Below are 17,933 nucleotides of genomic sequence, written 5' to 3' on the forward strand. Positions count from 1 at the left end.
GTTGTATCTGCAAAAAATGGCTACTTTGATGGGTCAAATATTTAGAAGAAACTTGGTTAAACAAAGTTATTTCATGATATATCCCAGTTGTTCATTTGTACTGTGACAAAATGTTATTACCTGGAAAATATATATTTATACTTTTGATAACCTTTTTTTAAATTATTTTAAAAACCTTCGGTGTTTCCAGATGTCTTTCTGTTTTCATCTACACATTTGTATACTTAGAAGATGGCACAGGAATGAACATTTAGATGTGGTCACAGTGCATTTATTGCAGCATGACTGCGCTTGTCAAATGTATAATATGTTTCCCTAATATTGAATGTTTCTCCTTATACCTTTGTTTGATCACTAGTGAGGTGATTGTATCCGTTTTAGTGCACTTGCGACAGAGACAATTGAGTACTCTCCGTGATACTTTTTTTTATTTGCACTAACATATAATTTTCAGGACAAGCTTTCGGTGTATGTTCCTTCTTCAAGGTCCCAGCAGTACTGATTCAAAAAAGTTTTAGCAGAATGTTAAAAAAAATCAATCCCTGAGGAAAGGAAAAAAAATTGCTGGAACCTTGAAGAAGAGTACATACCCGAAAGCTTGTCTTAAAAAATTGTATGTTAGTGCAAATAAAAAAAATATCACGGACAGTACTCAATTGTCTTTGATCACTATTAATGTAATATGTAACCACTTCCAGCCTAGGACGTCTAATGACATCTTTGACTTTGAGTGGATATATCTGAATGATGCCTGCAGCAGCAGGCATCATCATTTAGATATCATCTTTTACAGCCGGCGATTCTGTGCACCGTAAGAACAATCATAGCGGTAGTTCAGCCGCTTGATCGTTCTTACAGGTGGCAGGAGGGGACATCCCCCCTCCCGCTGCCCTCTGCTGCTTCTCCGGGCTTGCCCATGCAATCGGCAAGCCGGAGAAAGAATCCACCGCTGCCGGACGTGGATCATAGAGATTTCCAGTCATCTCTTTAATCTACGATGGCCCGGGCGCGAGGTTATGACGTCCGGCCAGCGGAAGTAAACAAAGCCAGAAAGATAGAGATCTTCATTTTTTTAAATATCAATCTTTCCAGCCTGGAGAGGAGATCTGGGGTCTTATAGACACCAGATCTCTCCATAAAAAGGACCTGTCACACACTATTCCTATTACAAGGGATGTTTACATTCATTGTAATAGGAATAAAAGTGATCAAAGAAAAAAAATTTAAGGAGAAAGTGTAAAAATAAAAAATTGAAAGTAAAATAAACAATAATTTTTTTTTTTTTAAAGTGCTCCCATCCCATGTGCTCGGGCACAGAAGCGAAAGCACATGTAAGTATTGCCGTGTGTGTTAGAGCGAAAGCAACAATTTTAGCACTAGACCTCTGTAACTCTAAACTGGTAACCTGTAAAAAATTTTAAAGCATCGCCTATGGAGATTTTTAAGTACCAAAGTTTGGAGCCATTCCACAAGTGTGCACAATTTTAAAGCGTGAAATGAGAGGTATCTATTTACTCAGCGTACCATCATCTTTTACATTATACAAAAAATTGGGCTAACTTTATGTTTTGTTATTTTTTAATTCATGAAACTGTTTCGCAAATACTGTGTGAAATAAAAAGTTGCAACGACCGCTATTTTATTCCCTAGGGCAGTGATGGCGAACCTTGGCACCCCAGATGTTTTGGAACTACATTTCCCATGATGCTCAACTACACTGCAGAGTGCAAGAGCATTATGGAAAATGTAGTTCCAAAACATCTGGGGTGCCAAGGTTCGCCATCACTGCCCTGAGGTCTCTGCTAAAAAAACATATATAACGTTTGGGGGTTCTGTGTAATTTTCTAGCAAAAAAATATGGTTTTTACATGTAGGAGAGGAGTGTCAGAATAGGCCCGGTATGGAAGTGGTAATTCAAAATTATTATTAGTCATGTTTTTTGCTGCATTGTTTAAGCTCAGACGTGTAAAGTGTCTGCATTTGATTTTATTAAGAATGGCTAAAAGATTAATTCATAGTATGAAAATGTAACTCACAACATAGCAAAGCACTACCATAATGGTATAAGCAATTTTAAATGCATCTTTAAAGTGTACCTATGCAGGGAAAAAATATTAAAGTGGTTGTAAACCCTTAAAATAAAAAAACCTGCAAGACAAAGGCATAATGAGCTAGTATGCATAGCATACTAGCTCATTATGAATTACTTACCTTAGATCAATGCCCCCGCATCGGTCCTCGTTCACCGCTCCGGTGGCCGACATCTCTCCCGGGGGGTTGCTTCCGGGTATCGTGGCATGCGCGCGGGAGCTGCCGGTAATGGCACAGTATGACTGAAACAAAGGCATGTATGTACCATTGCTTCAGTTCCCTTAAGTGCGCATGTGCCGATAACGCCGGCACATGCAAATACAGGGATATCTCCTAAACATGCAGGTTTAGGAGATATCCAGTGTAGCGACAGGTAAGCCTAATTATAAGCTTGCCTGTAGTATAAAGTGGTTGTAACAGGTTTACAACCACTTTAAATTAGGCTGAGCTCTAGAGAGCATGCACTAATAAGGTACCAGAATTTGCATGTCTTGTTAGAATAAGCCTTCTCGCACTGGGGTTGATTTACTAAAACTGGAGAGTGCAAAATTTGGTGCAGCTGTGCATTGTAGCCAATCAGCTTCTAGCTTCAGCTTGTTCAATTAAAGAAGAACTCCATCTTTTTACACACTTTACCAAGCTGCCCCAAACTAACCATGTTCCTCACTAACCTGTGAGGCTGATGGATGCGCAGTATAAACTGTATTTACCTGCGGCTATATACAGCATACCCCACTGTGTTCCGGGTGCGAGCCGAGACTTCCTATTGTGACATCATTAGCCCGCCTCTCTAACTCAGCCAATCAGAGGAAGCTTTGTGTGTTGTGTTTCGGAATATGACAGGAAGTCTTGGCTCGCGGCCTTACAGATTAGTGAAGAACCAAGCCAAGCTTTGTAAAGTCTGTGGAAAGATGGAGTTCTTCTTTAAGCTTTGACAAAAGCTGATTAGGTTCTATGCAGAGCTGCACCAGATTTTGCACCCTGTAGTTTTAGTAAATCAACCCCAATGTGACCAGGTCAAAATGTCCCATACATATACCAACTTTCTAAAAGTTGCTATTTGAATAAATGTAGGCATGCCAGCCACTTGACAATGACTGAGATGGCATTAGACTGCCCAGGCACCAACTGCTGTCACATTGGAGATGGTGGTGTGTGGTTACTCTCCCTATACCTCAAGGGCCAGAGTATTTTGTGAATCTTATTTTTACATAGGGGTTGAGTTACTAAAGGCAAATAGACTGTGCGCTTTGCAAAGTGCAGTTGCTCCAGAGCTTAGTAAATGTGGTAAAGGTTCACTTTGCAAAGAATACCCAATCACATGCAAAGGAAATGAAAAACAGCATTTTTGCTTGCACATGATTGGATGATGGAAAACAGAAAAGCTTCTGCTTTTTTACTAAGCTCTGAAGCAACTGCTCTTTGTAGAGTGCACAGTCTCTTTGCCTTTAGTAAATCAACTCCTTAGTTTATAAGGTTGAAGAAAAAAAGACACAGGTCCATCCAGTTTAACCCATGTATTCCCATAGCCTTGTATATTCTGCTTCCTGAGGAAGATATCTAAATGTTTTTTGAAGTTGTCAACAGTCTCAGCTAGTAACATTTTGATAAGTTTGTAAATAGGAACTGGACTCTGGAAGCTGTGCAAAAAGATATGGGCAGAGGGCAAAGGACAAGTCACCAGCATTGCATGTGGATTCCTGTAGCTGACCTTTTCCCCATTATGGACTTACCATACCGCACTGTGTCTCTGTGTGGAGGTGGCCTTCTGGGTAGAGGCAAAGACATGTCAAGCCTCCAGCAAGTAAAACAGTGAGTGGCGCAGTAGTGAGATTACCAGCTCTCACTCCACATCTCCTGAGACAGTCAGAACAGAGATGCTTTAGATCTCACACAGCAGATATACAGCTATGATGCTGTAGGTAGAGAAGTGCCTAGGCACACTCACATACCAGTGAAGTGCACTGATATGTTTCAGAAGAAATTCAAGGCAAAGGGTAGCTTTTTTTCAGGGCACTGCTTAGACACAAATAACATTTCTAAATCTTAATTTTTTTTGGTTCAGGTCAACTTTAAAGACTGTGACCTATGATGCAAACAATTTAGTACCTATTTTTCACCAAATACTCATTTTACTTTAAATCAGGTTTTATCTACTTTGAAAAATACAGATAGATAATTCAGTGTTTCATATGCTAAAATATTTTAAAATAACTAAATGCTGTATGGTTCATGATCTGAAGGATCTTCAATGTTGTTTCAACTTCTTTAAAAAGGCAAAGTGTCCAGAAATAATTTGTCAATTACAGGGGGTGGTGGTACCAAATCTTCCAGCTTCAAGTAGAATATACGTTGAAGTCCCAATGTACAAAGAGCACGCAGATCCGTTAGAACACTTAATGCTGTTGCAGTATCTAGTTGTTGTCCTTTGTTTTGTATATTTAAAGCTATGTGATCTTTTAAACAACAAATGATTTTGTTGTGTAGTTCATTCACCTTCTTTGGTTCTTTCAGGCCATATCGTTCTACGAAAAAAAAAATGGTATTAATTACATATTTATTTACATTATTTTTAATAAGTATACCATGAAAATTGAGAAAAGCTATTTACAAACTATACAAACTGTGCACAACAAGCTATTTTCCTTTTGTTTTGATTACCTGTGCAGTTCTAGACATCCATGAGACTACATTTATATTAAATATTACACTTAGGGGTGTACTCACTTTTGTTGCCAGTGGTTTAGACATAAATGACTGCGTGTTGGATTATTTTCAGGGGACAGAAAATTTACATTGTTATACAAGCTGTACACTCACTACTTTACATTGTAGCAAAGTGTAATTTCTTTAGTGTTGTCACATGAAAAGATATAAGAAAATATTTACAAAAATGTGAGGGGTGTACTGACTTTTATGAGATACTGTGTGTATATATATATATATATATATATATATATATATATATATATATATATAAATATTTACATACAGTATACAGCACTTTTATACAGATGAATGAGAATGACCTACTTCTTTTTCAAACATGCTGTCTCTCAATAAAACTTCAGATGGAGCCAAATCTGTCTTACAGTGCCTTGCAAAAGTATTCACCCCCCTTGGCATTTTACCTATTTTGTTACATTATAGCCTTTAGTTCAATGTTTTGAACCCCATAGTGGGTCAAAGCCGGAAGCCATGTAGAGCAGGAGTCAACAATTATTGCCATAAAACTAAAGGGAGAAAACCTCCAGCTAAAATAGGGACATGTAGGCATAATTGGGGACGCTATGAAAAGTTCCACAGAGTTTTATGGGTAAAAAAGGTCAAAAGCGTTTAACAGGAACTTGTTTGGGGCGCCAATTCCAGCGCAATAGTCACATCCGGTTACAGGATAGACTTCTTTGATGAGTGCAAGATGCTCCTTTGGGGACTGGGCAAAGCTCACATACAGTGCCTTGCAAAAGTATTCACCCTCCTTGGCTTTTTACCTATTTTGTTACATTACAGCCTTTAGTTCAATGTTTTTTTTTAAATCTGAATTATATGTGATGGATCAGAACACAATAGTCTAAGTTGGTGAAGTAAAATTAGATAAATATATACATAAAACTATTTTTCACTAATAGAGAACTGATAGAGAACTGATAATTGCGTATGTATTCACCCCCTTTGTTATGAAGCCCATAAAAAGCTCTGGTGCAACCAATTACCTTCAGAAGTTACATAATTAGTGAAATGATGTCCACCTGTGTGCAATCTAAGTGTCACACGATATGTCATTACATATGCACACCTTTTGAAAGGCCCCAGAGGCTGCAAAACCTAAGCAAGAGGCACCACTAACCAAACACTGCCATGAAGACCAAGAAACTCTCCAAACAAGTAAGGTACAATGTTGTTGAGAAGTACAAGTCAGGGTTAGGTTAAAAAAAAATATCCAAATCTTTGATGATCCCTAGGATCCCTAGGAGCACCATCAAATCTATCATAACCAAATGGAAAGAACATGGCACAACAGCAAACCTGCCAAGAGACGGCCACACACCAAAACTCACAGACTGGAAAAGGAGGGCATTAATCAGAGAGGCAGCACAGAGACCTAAGCTAACCCTGGAGGAGCTGCAGAGTTCCACAGCAGAGACTGGAGTATCTGTAAATAGGATGACAATAAGCCGTATGCTCCATAGAGTTGGGCTTTATGGCAGAGTTGCCATAAGATGTCCACCTGTGTGCAATCTAAGTGTCACACGATATGTCATTACATATACACACCTTTTGAAAGGCCCCATAGGCTGCAACACCTAAGCAAGAGGCACCACTAACCAAACACTGCCATGAAGACCAAGAAACTCTCCAAACAAGTAAGGTACAATGTTGTTGAGAAGTACAAGTCAGGGTTAGGTTAAAAAAAAATATCCAAATCTTTGATGATCCCTAGGAGCACCATCAAATCTATCATAACCAAATGGAAAGAACGTGGCACAACAGAAAACCTGCCAAGAGACGGCCACACACCAAAACTCACAGACTGGGCAAGGAGGGCATTATTCAGAGAGGCAGCACAGAGACCTAAGCTAACTTTGGAGGAGCTGCAGAGTTCCACAGCAGAGACTGGAGTATCTGTACATAGGATGACAATAAGCCGTACGCTCCATAGAGTTGGGCTTTATGGCAGAGTGGCCAGAAGAAAGCCATTACTTTCAGCAAAAAAACAAAATGGCATGTTTTGAGTTTGCGAGAAGGCATGTGGGAGACTCCCAAAATGTATGGAGGAAGGTGCTCTGGTCTGATGAGACTAAAATTTAACTTTTTGGCCTTAAAAGAAAACGCTATGTCTGGCGCAAACCCAACACATCACATCACACAAAGAGCATCATCCACACAGTGAAACACGGTGGTGGCAGCATCATGCTGTGGGGATGTTTTTCAGCAGTCTGGACTGGGAAACTGGTCAGAGTTGAGGGAAAGATGGATGGAGTTAAATAGAGGGATATTCTTGAGCAAAACCTGTACCACTCTGTGTGTGATTTGAGGCTAGGGCGGAGGTTCACCTTCCAGCAGGACAATGACCCCAAACACACTGCTAAAGCAACACTTGAGTGGTTTAAGTGGAAACATGTAAATGTGTTGGAATGGCCTAGTCAAAACCCAGACCTCAATCCAATAGAAAATCTGTGGTAAGACTTGAAGATTGCTGTTCACAAGCGCAAACCATCCAACTTGAAGGAGCTGGAGCAGTTTTGCAAGGAGGAATGGGCAAAAATCCCAGTGGTAAGATGTGGCAAGCTCACAGAGACTTATGCAAAGCAAAAATAGATGGGGGGGGGGGGGGGGGGCAGAAAGCAATGTACTTCTTTCAATATTGAATATATCCTCAAGTATGAGTAGTTCCTGCTGTTCTCATCCTGCAATCCAAATAAAAATCATGTTACAGTGACAGACACTAATTTTAAGCTGGATGGATCACTTGATACTGCAGTCCAAGCTAGTCAGGTATACTATCACGGAGATGGGAACAAACTCTCAGATATATATCCAGTGCAACCATATGCCGAGGTGCCCACAGCATGCAGGTGTATCCTCTAGGCAATTATAGCAATAAAAGCTGTATGATAGCGCCGTTTCGGTTACTTACTGATAGCTGGTCATTCAGATATCTCTCCAATATGCGGTGAGATTCAATCTGCCGGTCTGTGTACGTACCATGGATCTCCAGCTGGTTTTCTGTGATGTTTGTATGAATAAAAGCGACTTGGAGCTGTGATAGCCACAAAGGTTGGCTCTACAAAGTATTGAATTAGGGGGGTGAATAGTTATGCACATTGACTTTTTCTGTTATTTTGTCCTATTTGTTGTTTGCTTCACAATAATAAAAAAAAAATCTTCAAAGTTGTGGGCATGTTCTGTAAATTAATGATGCAAATCCTCAAACAATCCATGTTAATTCCAGGTTGTGAGGCAATAAAACATGAAAAATGCCAAGGGGGGTGAATACTCTTGTAAGACACTGTATACTCTTGTGAGTGTAAATTTCAATGATAGGCATAGATCAAATCATCCTAACCCTCCTCCCTCCCAATTACACATTTCGATTTTTTTTCTTGGGTAGCAGCTACCTTTATCAGTTGGTATGAGTAGGTACTTGCTCCCACTTACTCAATCCTTACTAGGCATGGCTGACGTTAGCCCTTATTCCACCCCCAGCCTCCTGGGATACATGTTACACATCCAAGGAGGTTTCATGACATGTTCCCCTAGTTAGTAGATCTTGCACATTTGCAGTATCAGTATGGGACTAGCTGTAAGTAATCAGAAAGTCACAGCTTGCTCCTGAATTTAGGATGGTGGTGTGGGAACATAAATATAGGTAAAGACTCTGGGTTCTAGGATGGCAGTGCTGGACTTCTTGCGTTGGTAAATACGTGTTTTTCAAAAGTCAATAGCTACAAACAAGCAACCTCCCTGGACCAAATATAAGTTGAAGGGAAATACACGACGAATACACAGGATGCCCTCCTGGCGTCCAGACTTCATAAACTAGACCCTACCCAAAGGCTACTCTGTCTTACTGACGGTATGTTAACATGTAACCCTGCAAAAATTGTGTCAGAATTTGCTATTCCGAAAAAACAAAAGAATTGTCACGGACGATCACCCTACTGTATGGACTTGAGCAAGGAAGAATAAGTAGTTAATAAAAAAATACAAATAATTCTTTAACTTCAAGTCTGAAGAATTTCATTTATCGAAAGGAAACATGTCAGCATAGCATGATGCCTTGGCATTAGCTGCATCTCATCAACAAAACATGGACTCATAGCTATATGCCAATTTTTTTCACCTTCCTTCTTCCATCTCTACATTTAGATTTCACAGAGACAAGTCTTCCTGACTGAGTGGGGGAAAACAAGCTCTCCCTGGTCTCTGTGCCCCTTTGGAGTGAGTGGAGATGCTGTGGGACCTCACTGCTATCTATCAGATCACTGACCAGCTGTCAGTTTCAGAGGCTGAAGATTACAACATAGCTACAGACATTCCTTTCTCCTCTCTCTCCATACAATGGACAACAAGATACCTGTCAGCACATAAATCAACTGAGCCTCCTGACTTTGTATATCAGCAGAAAGCTGTCAGCAAGGACACAGTATATTGGTCTTTTATGACCTTACATACAACGAATTGCATCACACCGTCCCTTCTCCCTGTACACATCAATATTGGTCTGGGTAAGCAAAGGGAATTCAATCCCTGACATTTTCTTTTCTGTATGTCCTGTTATATTGCCACGGTTCAGACTTCAGTTTGAGATATTATATATGTGCTGACAGTGTTAATAATTACATGGAGAAATAACCTTTGGTTAATCTCATATGGAATATGAACTTTATTATGTGGTGGAGGAATCTATTATTTATTAAATTTTGTATATGGTGGATTTATTTATAATAAAGTAATTATTGTTTTTGCTAAAAAAACAGTTGTTGCTCCTCCTTGAAGAATCCCTTGTGGGCTGTTTGCCCTCTCTTTTTCTCCAGAGAATATTTTCTATAAGAATTTGCTATTCGCCTATATTTCTTATATGCCTCTTCCAACTCTTTCTCATCAATGGTAGCTGATACACTGCTTTCCCAGATTAAACTCCCTTGTGTACGTGGATCCTTTACAGAAACATTGGAAGAGCCCATAAACTTAACCAAGGTTGTGGTTTATGGTTTGTGATTAAATCTCTAGACAGCAATAAACGGCCTGGGCCTGATGGGTTTACAGTGGCATACTACAAACGCTATAAGGACCTTTTAGCCCCATTGATGCTTTTAATGACTTGCGACGAGAACGCAACTTTCATTAGAATCCCATCTGGCAACGGTGTGCATGATTTCAAAACTGAATGCAGATGACACTAATTGGGCAAACTATCGCCCTATTTCTTTGTTAAAAATAGAAGTTAAGCTGCTAGAAAAAATTCTGGCTACCAGGCTCAATGCTGGTATCTGTACTTTATACATAGAAACTAAGTGGGATTCATGCCTCTTCGCCAGGCAGGGGATAACGTGCGTTGGATTTTACTCCTGACTGAAGCTGCAAATAAACACAACCCACCAAGTATGCTCCTTTACCTTGATATAAAAAAAGGGAAATTGGGTTATGGAGAGAAATTCTGCACTTGGGTATTGCATTATACTTATCCCCCCGAAGCGCAGGTTAAGTATGCAGGATTTCAGTTCTATGTCTTTTTTGTTTTTAGGGGTACAAGGCAAGGTTGCCCCCTATCCCCATTACTGTTTGTGCTGGCCATTGAGCCCCTAGCACAGCTTATATGATCCCACTCTGATATCTTGGGCCCTGAAATTGCTGGTTATCAACATAAACTCAGCCTTTTTTCTGATGATACTTTGATGTTTATCACCAACCCTTCAGTCACTCTCCATAATCCGACAATACTATTGACCCAATTTGTTAGCCACTCTGGTCTTCATATCAACCACCGCAAATCCAAAATCCTGAATTTTTCCTCCACATTTAGCATCTTCACTGTGAGCCTCTTTCCCCTATTCGTTTGCACAGAAACACCTCCCCTATCTATGGATTAATATCACCACCTCGTATGATACTCTTTACGAGGCTAATTACCCACTACTTTTTCATAAACCTAAGCACCTTTTTAACTGTGTGGTCCACCTTATTCCTTTCTTGGTTAGTATTGTGGCAATTAAGATGGCATACCTACCGAAGTTGCTATATCTCTTCTATCCCTGTGCCCCCTCCCATGTTTTACATGCACATCAAAACCAGGTTATACGGTTCATGCGGTCATACAGTTCATTTGACATCACCATAAGCCTAGAATAGCAAGCAACACCCTATTTCATAATAGACCCCAAGGCGGCATGGGAGTACTGAACCTTCAAAAATATTTTCAAGCTGCCCAGTTGTCCTTTCTTAGCAAATATCATGCAACCACTGAAACCCCCACCTTTGGGTCTCTTGGGAGGCAGCTGACTGTGACCCCCCCTTACATATAGATAACTTGCTATGGCTTCTCCCGAAAGACTGAACTGGTATAAGCAACCCTGATCCATTACATTTTCTGAAACTTTGGGATGACCTCAGATACGCTGGGCAACTCCAATCCCCTCATTTACCTTTATTGAATTTCCTACACAATCCATATTTCCCCCTGGGCTTCAAGAACCCTTGCCTCCTTAAACAATGGTCACAATGAAGAGTCACTTGTTTACATGCCCTCCTTATGTCAGGTGGTATTATGTTGTTACAAACTCTTCAAAGAGAGTCTCTTCCTAATTCAGAGATATTTTTCTACCTGCAGATAAAACATTATGTCACTTCTTTGGTTCGTAGCACATCTGACAGGACAACCCTTACGTCTTATGAGCGAAAGTTTAAAGGTATGGTCCCCTTACTGTACAACCAACTTGTGAAGGGAGTTTCTAGTCCCAACCATGTGTATATGTCCAAATGGTTGTCAGACCTTGACAACCAAATAGAACTTAAGCAGCAGTCCCAGATCTGGGATACCGCCAAGTCATTCTTTCAGAATGCCATGGCCCTAGAATTTAACTGCAAACTAATATATCACTGGTATTTGACTCCAACTAGAATCACAAAGTACACCCTGGGACACATGGGAGCCTGCTTCCAAGGGTGCTTAGATTTGAGGACAAACCTCCACACATGGTGGACCTGTCCTGACATAACCTGGTGGAGACTATGGACTTAGGTATATGACACGTTAACTCTTTTGTTGGGCACTACAATTCCACTGCTGCTCACTCAGGCCCTACTACTTAAAGCGTTTGTTAACCCCCCCCCCCCCCCCAAAAAAAAGGATCCCGCTCCTTTAAAGCATGTTAAATGACACAGTGCTTGCCCTGTGTCATTGCCCCCCTGTAACACCTAAAATACCTGGCTGATCCTGCCTGTTTCTCCCCACCCTCTGTAAACTGACAACAGTGTATAATGGCTGCTGAGACCAGACATAGGTCAGTTTATGTGCCTCTGTTGTCAGCAGCCTGCTATCTGCTCTCCTCTCTGCTCCTGCGTCCTTCTCCCCCTCCCCTCTCTGTTTGTGTCTGAGCCGCCCCTCCCCCCTCCTGCTGCTCTCATAACACTAACCTGTATACACCATCAGCCCTGCCTCCTATTGCAGTGTCCCCCTCTGTGAATCATTTTTAAATATAAATGCTGCAAATACCTAATTTAAGAGCCAAGATTGTGATCACATGACCAGCTAGCTCTTCCTCCTATCCTCCTCCCCTCCAGACTGACATCAGCAGAGAAATCTCAGCCGCGCCCACTGCATTTCTCAGAGGAGAAAAGGAGAAAGCTGGCTGGTCATGTGATCGCAATCTCGGCAGTGAAATTAGGTATTTCCAGCATTTATTTTTTATAAATCACACACAGAGGGGGATACTACAATAGGAGGCAGTGCTGATGGTGTATACAGGTTAGATTGGATTAACAACCACTTTAAAAGGGGACAGGCTCCTAAAATGCCAACTCAAAGTATCCTTACGGCTACCAAACAGTCCAGAGAACATGCTTGGCTGACTCCATTTCATTAACGGGAGTTAAAAATAGGCTTCATGTAGGTACCCCGGGTTTACCCCCAACTGACTTAATAATATGGACAGAATACTCCTCTTTTTTTTTTTACCACTTCAGTTACCTTGATTCAGAGACATCTTTCAGATTGATGGTCATATTTGTCTCTTGTCGAGTGACATCATTGTGGCCATTCAGTCTTTTCTCTTAATTTATATTTTCAGTGTGTAAAATTTACAATTGTACAAAAATATGTCATAGTGAAAACGGGAAGACTTCTTCCCTAGGCCTTTTCCAAATTACCCAAACTAGTGAACCCCCCCCCCCCGCCCCCCATCCCCCCATCCCCCCATTGACCTACGCTCATTGTTCCGATGCACACCTTGTGTCTAGCTATTATTCCTTCTCCCCTTTCTCCCTCAGCTTCGGGTCTCTGGCTATGGTGCACCATCTCTACCCCAGTAAGAGGGTGATTGCCCTCAGTACTAAGGTAGCACTGGAAAGGAGGATGGCATTGCTTGGATCCATGGGTTCCATAGTTTCGTGAACGTTTTGTAACTGCCTAGCCTTATGTAAAATGTCCTTTCACTCCGTATTATGGAGTTAACCGTCCCGGCCCAGGCTTCCGGGTTTGGAGGTGTGCTTGATTGCCATGCTTGTGCAATTAATTTTCTAGCTTGAAACAAGCATCTTACTATCGCTATGGCTGTATTTCTATCCCTCAGAGCACTACTGGCATACCCCAGCACACAGATTTTGGGGTCGAGCACTAAGTTCACCCTAAACGTAGCGTTTATTTTCTTTATAATCTCAGTCCAGTACCTTGCTAGTTTTGGGCACCTCCAAACCATATGAATTAGGTCGCCTGTTCCTCTGCATCTAGGGCACTCGTCGTTAGTTCTACGGCCAAACATAAACAGCCTTTTTGGTGTATAGTAAGATCTGTGTAGCAGCATCAAGTGGGAGACTTTTTGTGAAGGAGAGACCGATACCTCTGGTCCAAACTCGAGAATCCTCTCCCATTGCTCGTCCGTTATCTCCCCCACGTCGGCTGCCCATTTACCCCTTCCTCCTAATAGGCCTGCCTTCGTGTTTCCTCTCTTTATTAGTTGGGAGTATATCTCTGAGATTAAGCCTTTAGTAGTCTCTGATTTAATTATTGTTTGTAGGAGTGGGGTCCTACACCATACTGGGGGTTGCCTACTGAATTGTTTGCTAAGAGCGTGCCTGATCTGCAGGTAACTATAGAATGCCTGGTTTGGCATCCCATACTCGCGTCTTAGGTCCTCAAAGGATTTCAAAGTATCCCCTTTGTATAATTGTATCAACCGGTTTATCCCACAACTTTCCCACGATCTATTCCTATCTACAGTTGATAATTCATGCAAACACTTATTATTCCATAGTGGCGCATGTTCTGTTATTCCTTTATACCCCATTGTTTTCTTAGCTGCCTGCCAGACCCTGGTGATCATTTTAAGTGTCGGAATTTCTCCTTGTAGCGAGTCTGCCTCCAGTGCTCCCACTAGTGAACTGTGTGGATTCCCCTGTAGAATGATTTTAACATTATTATTTCCCCCTCTCTCAGTGGCACAACCTCCCAGTTGTTGTAGCTGGGCTGCCAGATAGTACATAAATGGCTGTGGGACCCCCAGTCCCCCCTCCGTGTCGGGTCGCTGCAGTTTTTGTAGGCCGATCCTGGCCTGCCCTTTTTTCCATATTAATTCCCTAAAAAGGGACTGGATCTTTTGGAACCACTTCCCACTAATCCAAACTGGGGAATTATGTAGTAGGTATAACAGTTGCGGCATCCAGACCATTTTTATCAGATTGGCTCGGCCCGCCACAGACAAAGGGAGTCTGCTCCAAATGTCACGTTTCCTCTTAAATTTTAATAAGAGGGGGATCAAGTTGTCCTTGATAAACGTACCGGGGTCCTTAGACAGCACCACGCCAAGGTATTTCATTTTCTCTGTAATCTTCAAGTGAGGCAGGCACGTTGGGGTAGTAATAGCCACTGAATCTACCGGTAGAAGCTACGACTTCTCCCAGTTGATAACTAATCCCGAAAACTTTCCAAAGTCCTCTACTAAATGCATCACTTTCTCCAACGAGGAAGTCGTGTCCCCCAGGAAAAATATGACATCATCTGCAAAAAGTGCTATTCTCTCTTCTCTCCCTTTTCTTTGGAATCCCTGTATTTCCGTGGATGATCTCACTGCTCCTGCTAATGGTTCCATAGCCAGCACAAACAACAAAGGAGATAAGGGACATCCCTGTCTTGTCCCTCTTTCGAGGGGGAAGCTTTCCGAGTATTCACCGTTTATCTTGAGCCTTGCCCTTGGCTGATTGTACAGAATTTTTAGCCAGCTGATAAATGTAGGACCAAATCCAAACCTCTCTAGCACCCTCCATAGGTATTCCCACTCTAGGCTATCGAAAGCCTTGGCAGCATCCAGAGACAATATGGCTCTGGATCCCACATTCTCTGTTGGTACCTGTAGGTTCAGGTAAGCTCTTCTGATGTTTGTACTGGTGGACCGGCCGGGGATAAATCCCGATTGGTCTGAGTGCACCAGTTTGTCTATACATTTATTTAGCCTGGATGCCAGCACTCTTGCGATGATCTTAACATCTGTGCACAGCAGTGATATCGGTCTGTATGATGAAACTTCCGATTGATCTTTCCCCTCCTTTGGGATCACTACTATATCAGCCTCTGACATTGATAAGGGCAACCTACCATCCCTGGTCGTCTGCTCTAGCACTTTTAGGAGCTCCGGGAGCAAGATCTCCCCATACTTCCTATAAATCTCCAGTGGTAGGCCATCCGGGCCCGGAGATTTCTGGCCTGACAGTTCTGCGACTGCCTTTTGTAGCTCCTCCAGAATCAGAGGGGAATCCATCTCGCTTCTATCCCTTTCCGAGAGCATGGGCAGATCTACTCCCTCCAGAAACCTATCCATCTCGTGCTGGTTCGAGCCCTGACGGGACCTATACAGGTCTCTATAAAATATGGAAAAAATTTCCAATACCTCAACTGGGTCCGATGTGATATTTCCAGCTGGTGTTTTAATTGAGGAGACGGTTGGTGAGAGTAAATTGGTCCTAGTTAAAAGGGCAAGCGTCCGACCTACCTTCTCTCCTTCCCCAAAATAATTTTGTCTCTGGAAGAGTCTCTTGTTCTCTATTCTTCTGTTGATTACCTCTTTATACTCTTGTTGTTTGTTAAGCCAAATCTCCTGTTTTTCTGGGGTTGGGTCTGATACGAATTGTGCTTCTGCTTCCATAGCTTCCCTACTGGCCCTCACCTCCCAGTCCCTTGATGTTTTTTTTGCCATTACGACCTGCTGGTGTAGTAGTCCTCTAAGATATGCTTTTAGGGTGTCCCACACCACTCCTACTGGTGCTGTACCTGAGTTAAATGTTACAAACTCTTTTAGCTTGGGGAGTATTTCTGTTGGATTACTGATCAGGTCCAGCCATAGTGGATTTATTGTCCACCTCTTCTGACTGGTTCCGGTATTTAATTTTAGAGTCAGAGTCAGAGGTGAATGATCCGATATTCCCCTCGGTCTATATTCTATATTTCCTATTAATCGCAGGGCTTCGTTGTTACCTACTGCCATGTCTATGCGCGAGAGGGTGGAGTGTGACCCTGAGTGGCAGGAGTACTGCCGGATGTTTGGATTATAAGATCTCCACAGATCGTGCCATCCGATTTCTGCGAGCAATTGGGCTAGTCGCCCCTCTGAAACTCTTTCCGTGCGGGACACAGGGGGTAATCGATCCATACTGCTATCTAAAACTGCGTTAAAATCACCCACCGCTATTATAGGGATACCCTCCATGCCGTCCACAAACTCCAGCAGATCCAGCATGATCTCTGTTTTAAACGGAGGAGGAATATAAACATTTGCTATTACCAGAGGTCTATTTTCCACAACACAGCTCAGAAAAACATACCTTCCCAACATGTCTAGCCTAGCTTCCCTGCAGGAAAATGAAATACCTCTCCTCACCAAGATACTCACCCCTCTTGAATAAGAGGTGTGAACCGAGTGGTACTGTTCTTGGAATTTATTATTCCGAACGTACTGTTTAGTCTCATTAGTGAGGTGAGTTTCCTGCAGGCAAACCAGTCCGACATCATAATTTTCCATCACCAAAAATACAGCTGCCCTCTTAGCCGGGTCGCTCATACCCCTAATATTCCACGAACCTATTTTCAAGGTTTTAAATGACATTTACAAAAACAAAAGAAAAAAGAGAAAAAAAAAAAAAAAAAAAAGAAAACAAGAAATAAACTAACCCTTCAAAAAGGTAAGAGCAGTTCATTTGTGCAGTTGTGTCTACTAGACTTGCCATAGTCTCTATGGTTAAATTAAAAATAAAGAAAAAGAAAAATAGGGTGAGGGGGCGAGAATACTCCTCTGATACCTCACTTTTTAATCAGTGTACTCTTCTGGTCTGTACCCAAAAGGACAAGGGGGGCACTTTCCCCTTGGATATAGGTTCTCTTTTTCAGAATTCTGATACCTAAGACAGTATGTGACACAGACGAGGGGCTCTATATGGTGGGTTGGTAACTTCAAGAGTATTTAAAAATGTTAGATGTTACTCTGGAATGTTATGTACTGATTGGTGGAACTTGTACTATTTTGACTGTACTTTTTGCTTGTATTTGGATGTGACATCTCAATAAAATGTTACCTGAGTAAAAAAAAAGGCTTTATGAGACCTTTATTAATTAAAAGCTAACAGCGAGATTGATGGGCAAAATGTCCAAATTCCACATGGTTTGGGACCCCTGGGTCAAACATTTTATGCCAGCAGATTTCAACTGTGGGCTAGCTGACCTACGATACCTACTTTTGTCTTAGTGACCTGCACGAGACACAGGTTACACCCCCTTTTTTTTCTTTTCCATCTCCCCTATCCTTTTTGTTTTTTTCTTTTCCCTCTCCACCTCATCATCTTCTGTCTTTTCCTTCTTTCTCTTTCTGCTTTTTTTTTAACTAGATCTTCAGTGTCAAGATAAATATTGCACCCGAATAACTAAAAATCAAACTATATGCTTGTCATTTCAAGAGTACCAGTGACCCTGGCTGCCTTTTGAGTAGTGAGAGATTTCTATTGGACTTTATTCACTTCTACCTGAACCGTATTGACACATCCTGCTATACCAGTTTCATTTCCCCTGTATTATGCTTCAATAAAAAAGTATTGAACAAAACAAAAGTAAATAGCTACAGTACTTGGCAGCTGCTGATTAT

At 41.6% G+C, this 17,933-nt stretch overlaps 1 protein-coding gene across 2 annotated transcripts in view; it reads right to left on the reverse strand.

Moving 5' to 3' along the window:
* Positions 1–1,769: 1,769 nt before the first annotated feature.
* NR4A3 (nuclear receptor subfamily 4 group A member 3) overlaps positions 1,770–17,933 on the reverse strand; it is a 179,014-nt gene continuing 162,850 nt past the window's right edge. For both annotated transcript variants that reach the window (XM_073630649.1, XM_073630648.1), the window contains one exon: positions 1,770–4,616. In XM_073630649.1, the coding sequence (XP_073486750.1) occupies positions 4,360–4,616 (257 nt within the window). In that variant the 3' untranslated portion in view covers positions 1,770–4,359. The remainder of the gene's footprint in view (positions 4,617–17,933) is intronic.

The sequence above is a fragment of the Aquarana catesbeiana genome, linkage group LG05 (genome assembly GCF_042186555.1).
Source record: "Aquarana catesbeiana isolate 2022-GZ linkage group LG05, ASM4218655v1, whole genome shotgun sequence".
NCBI classification, from domain to species: Eukaryota; Metazoa; Chordata; class Amphibia; order Anura; family Ranidae; genus Aquarana; species Aquarana catesbeiana.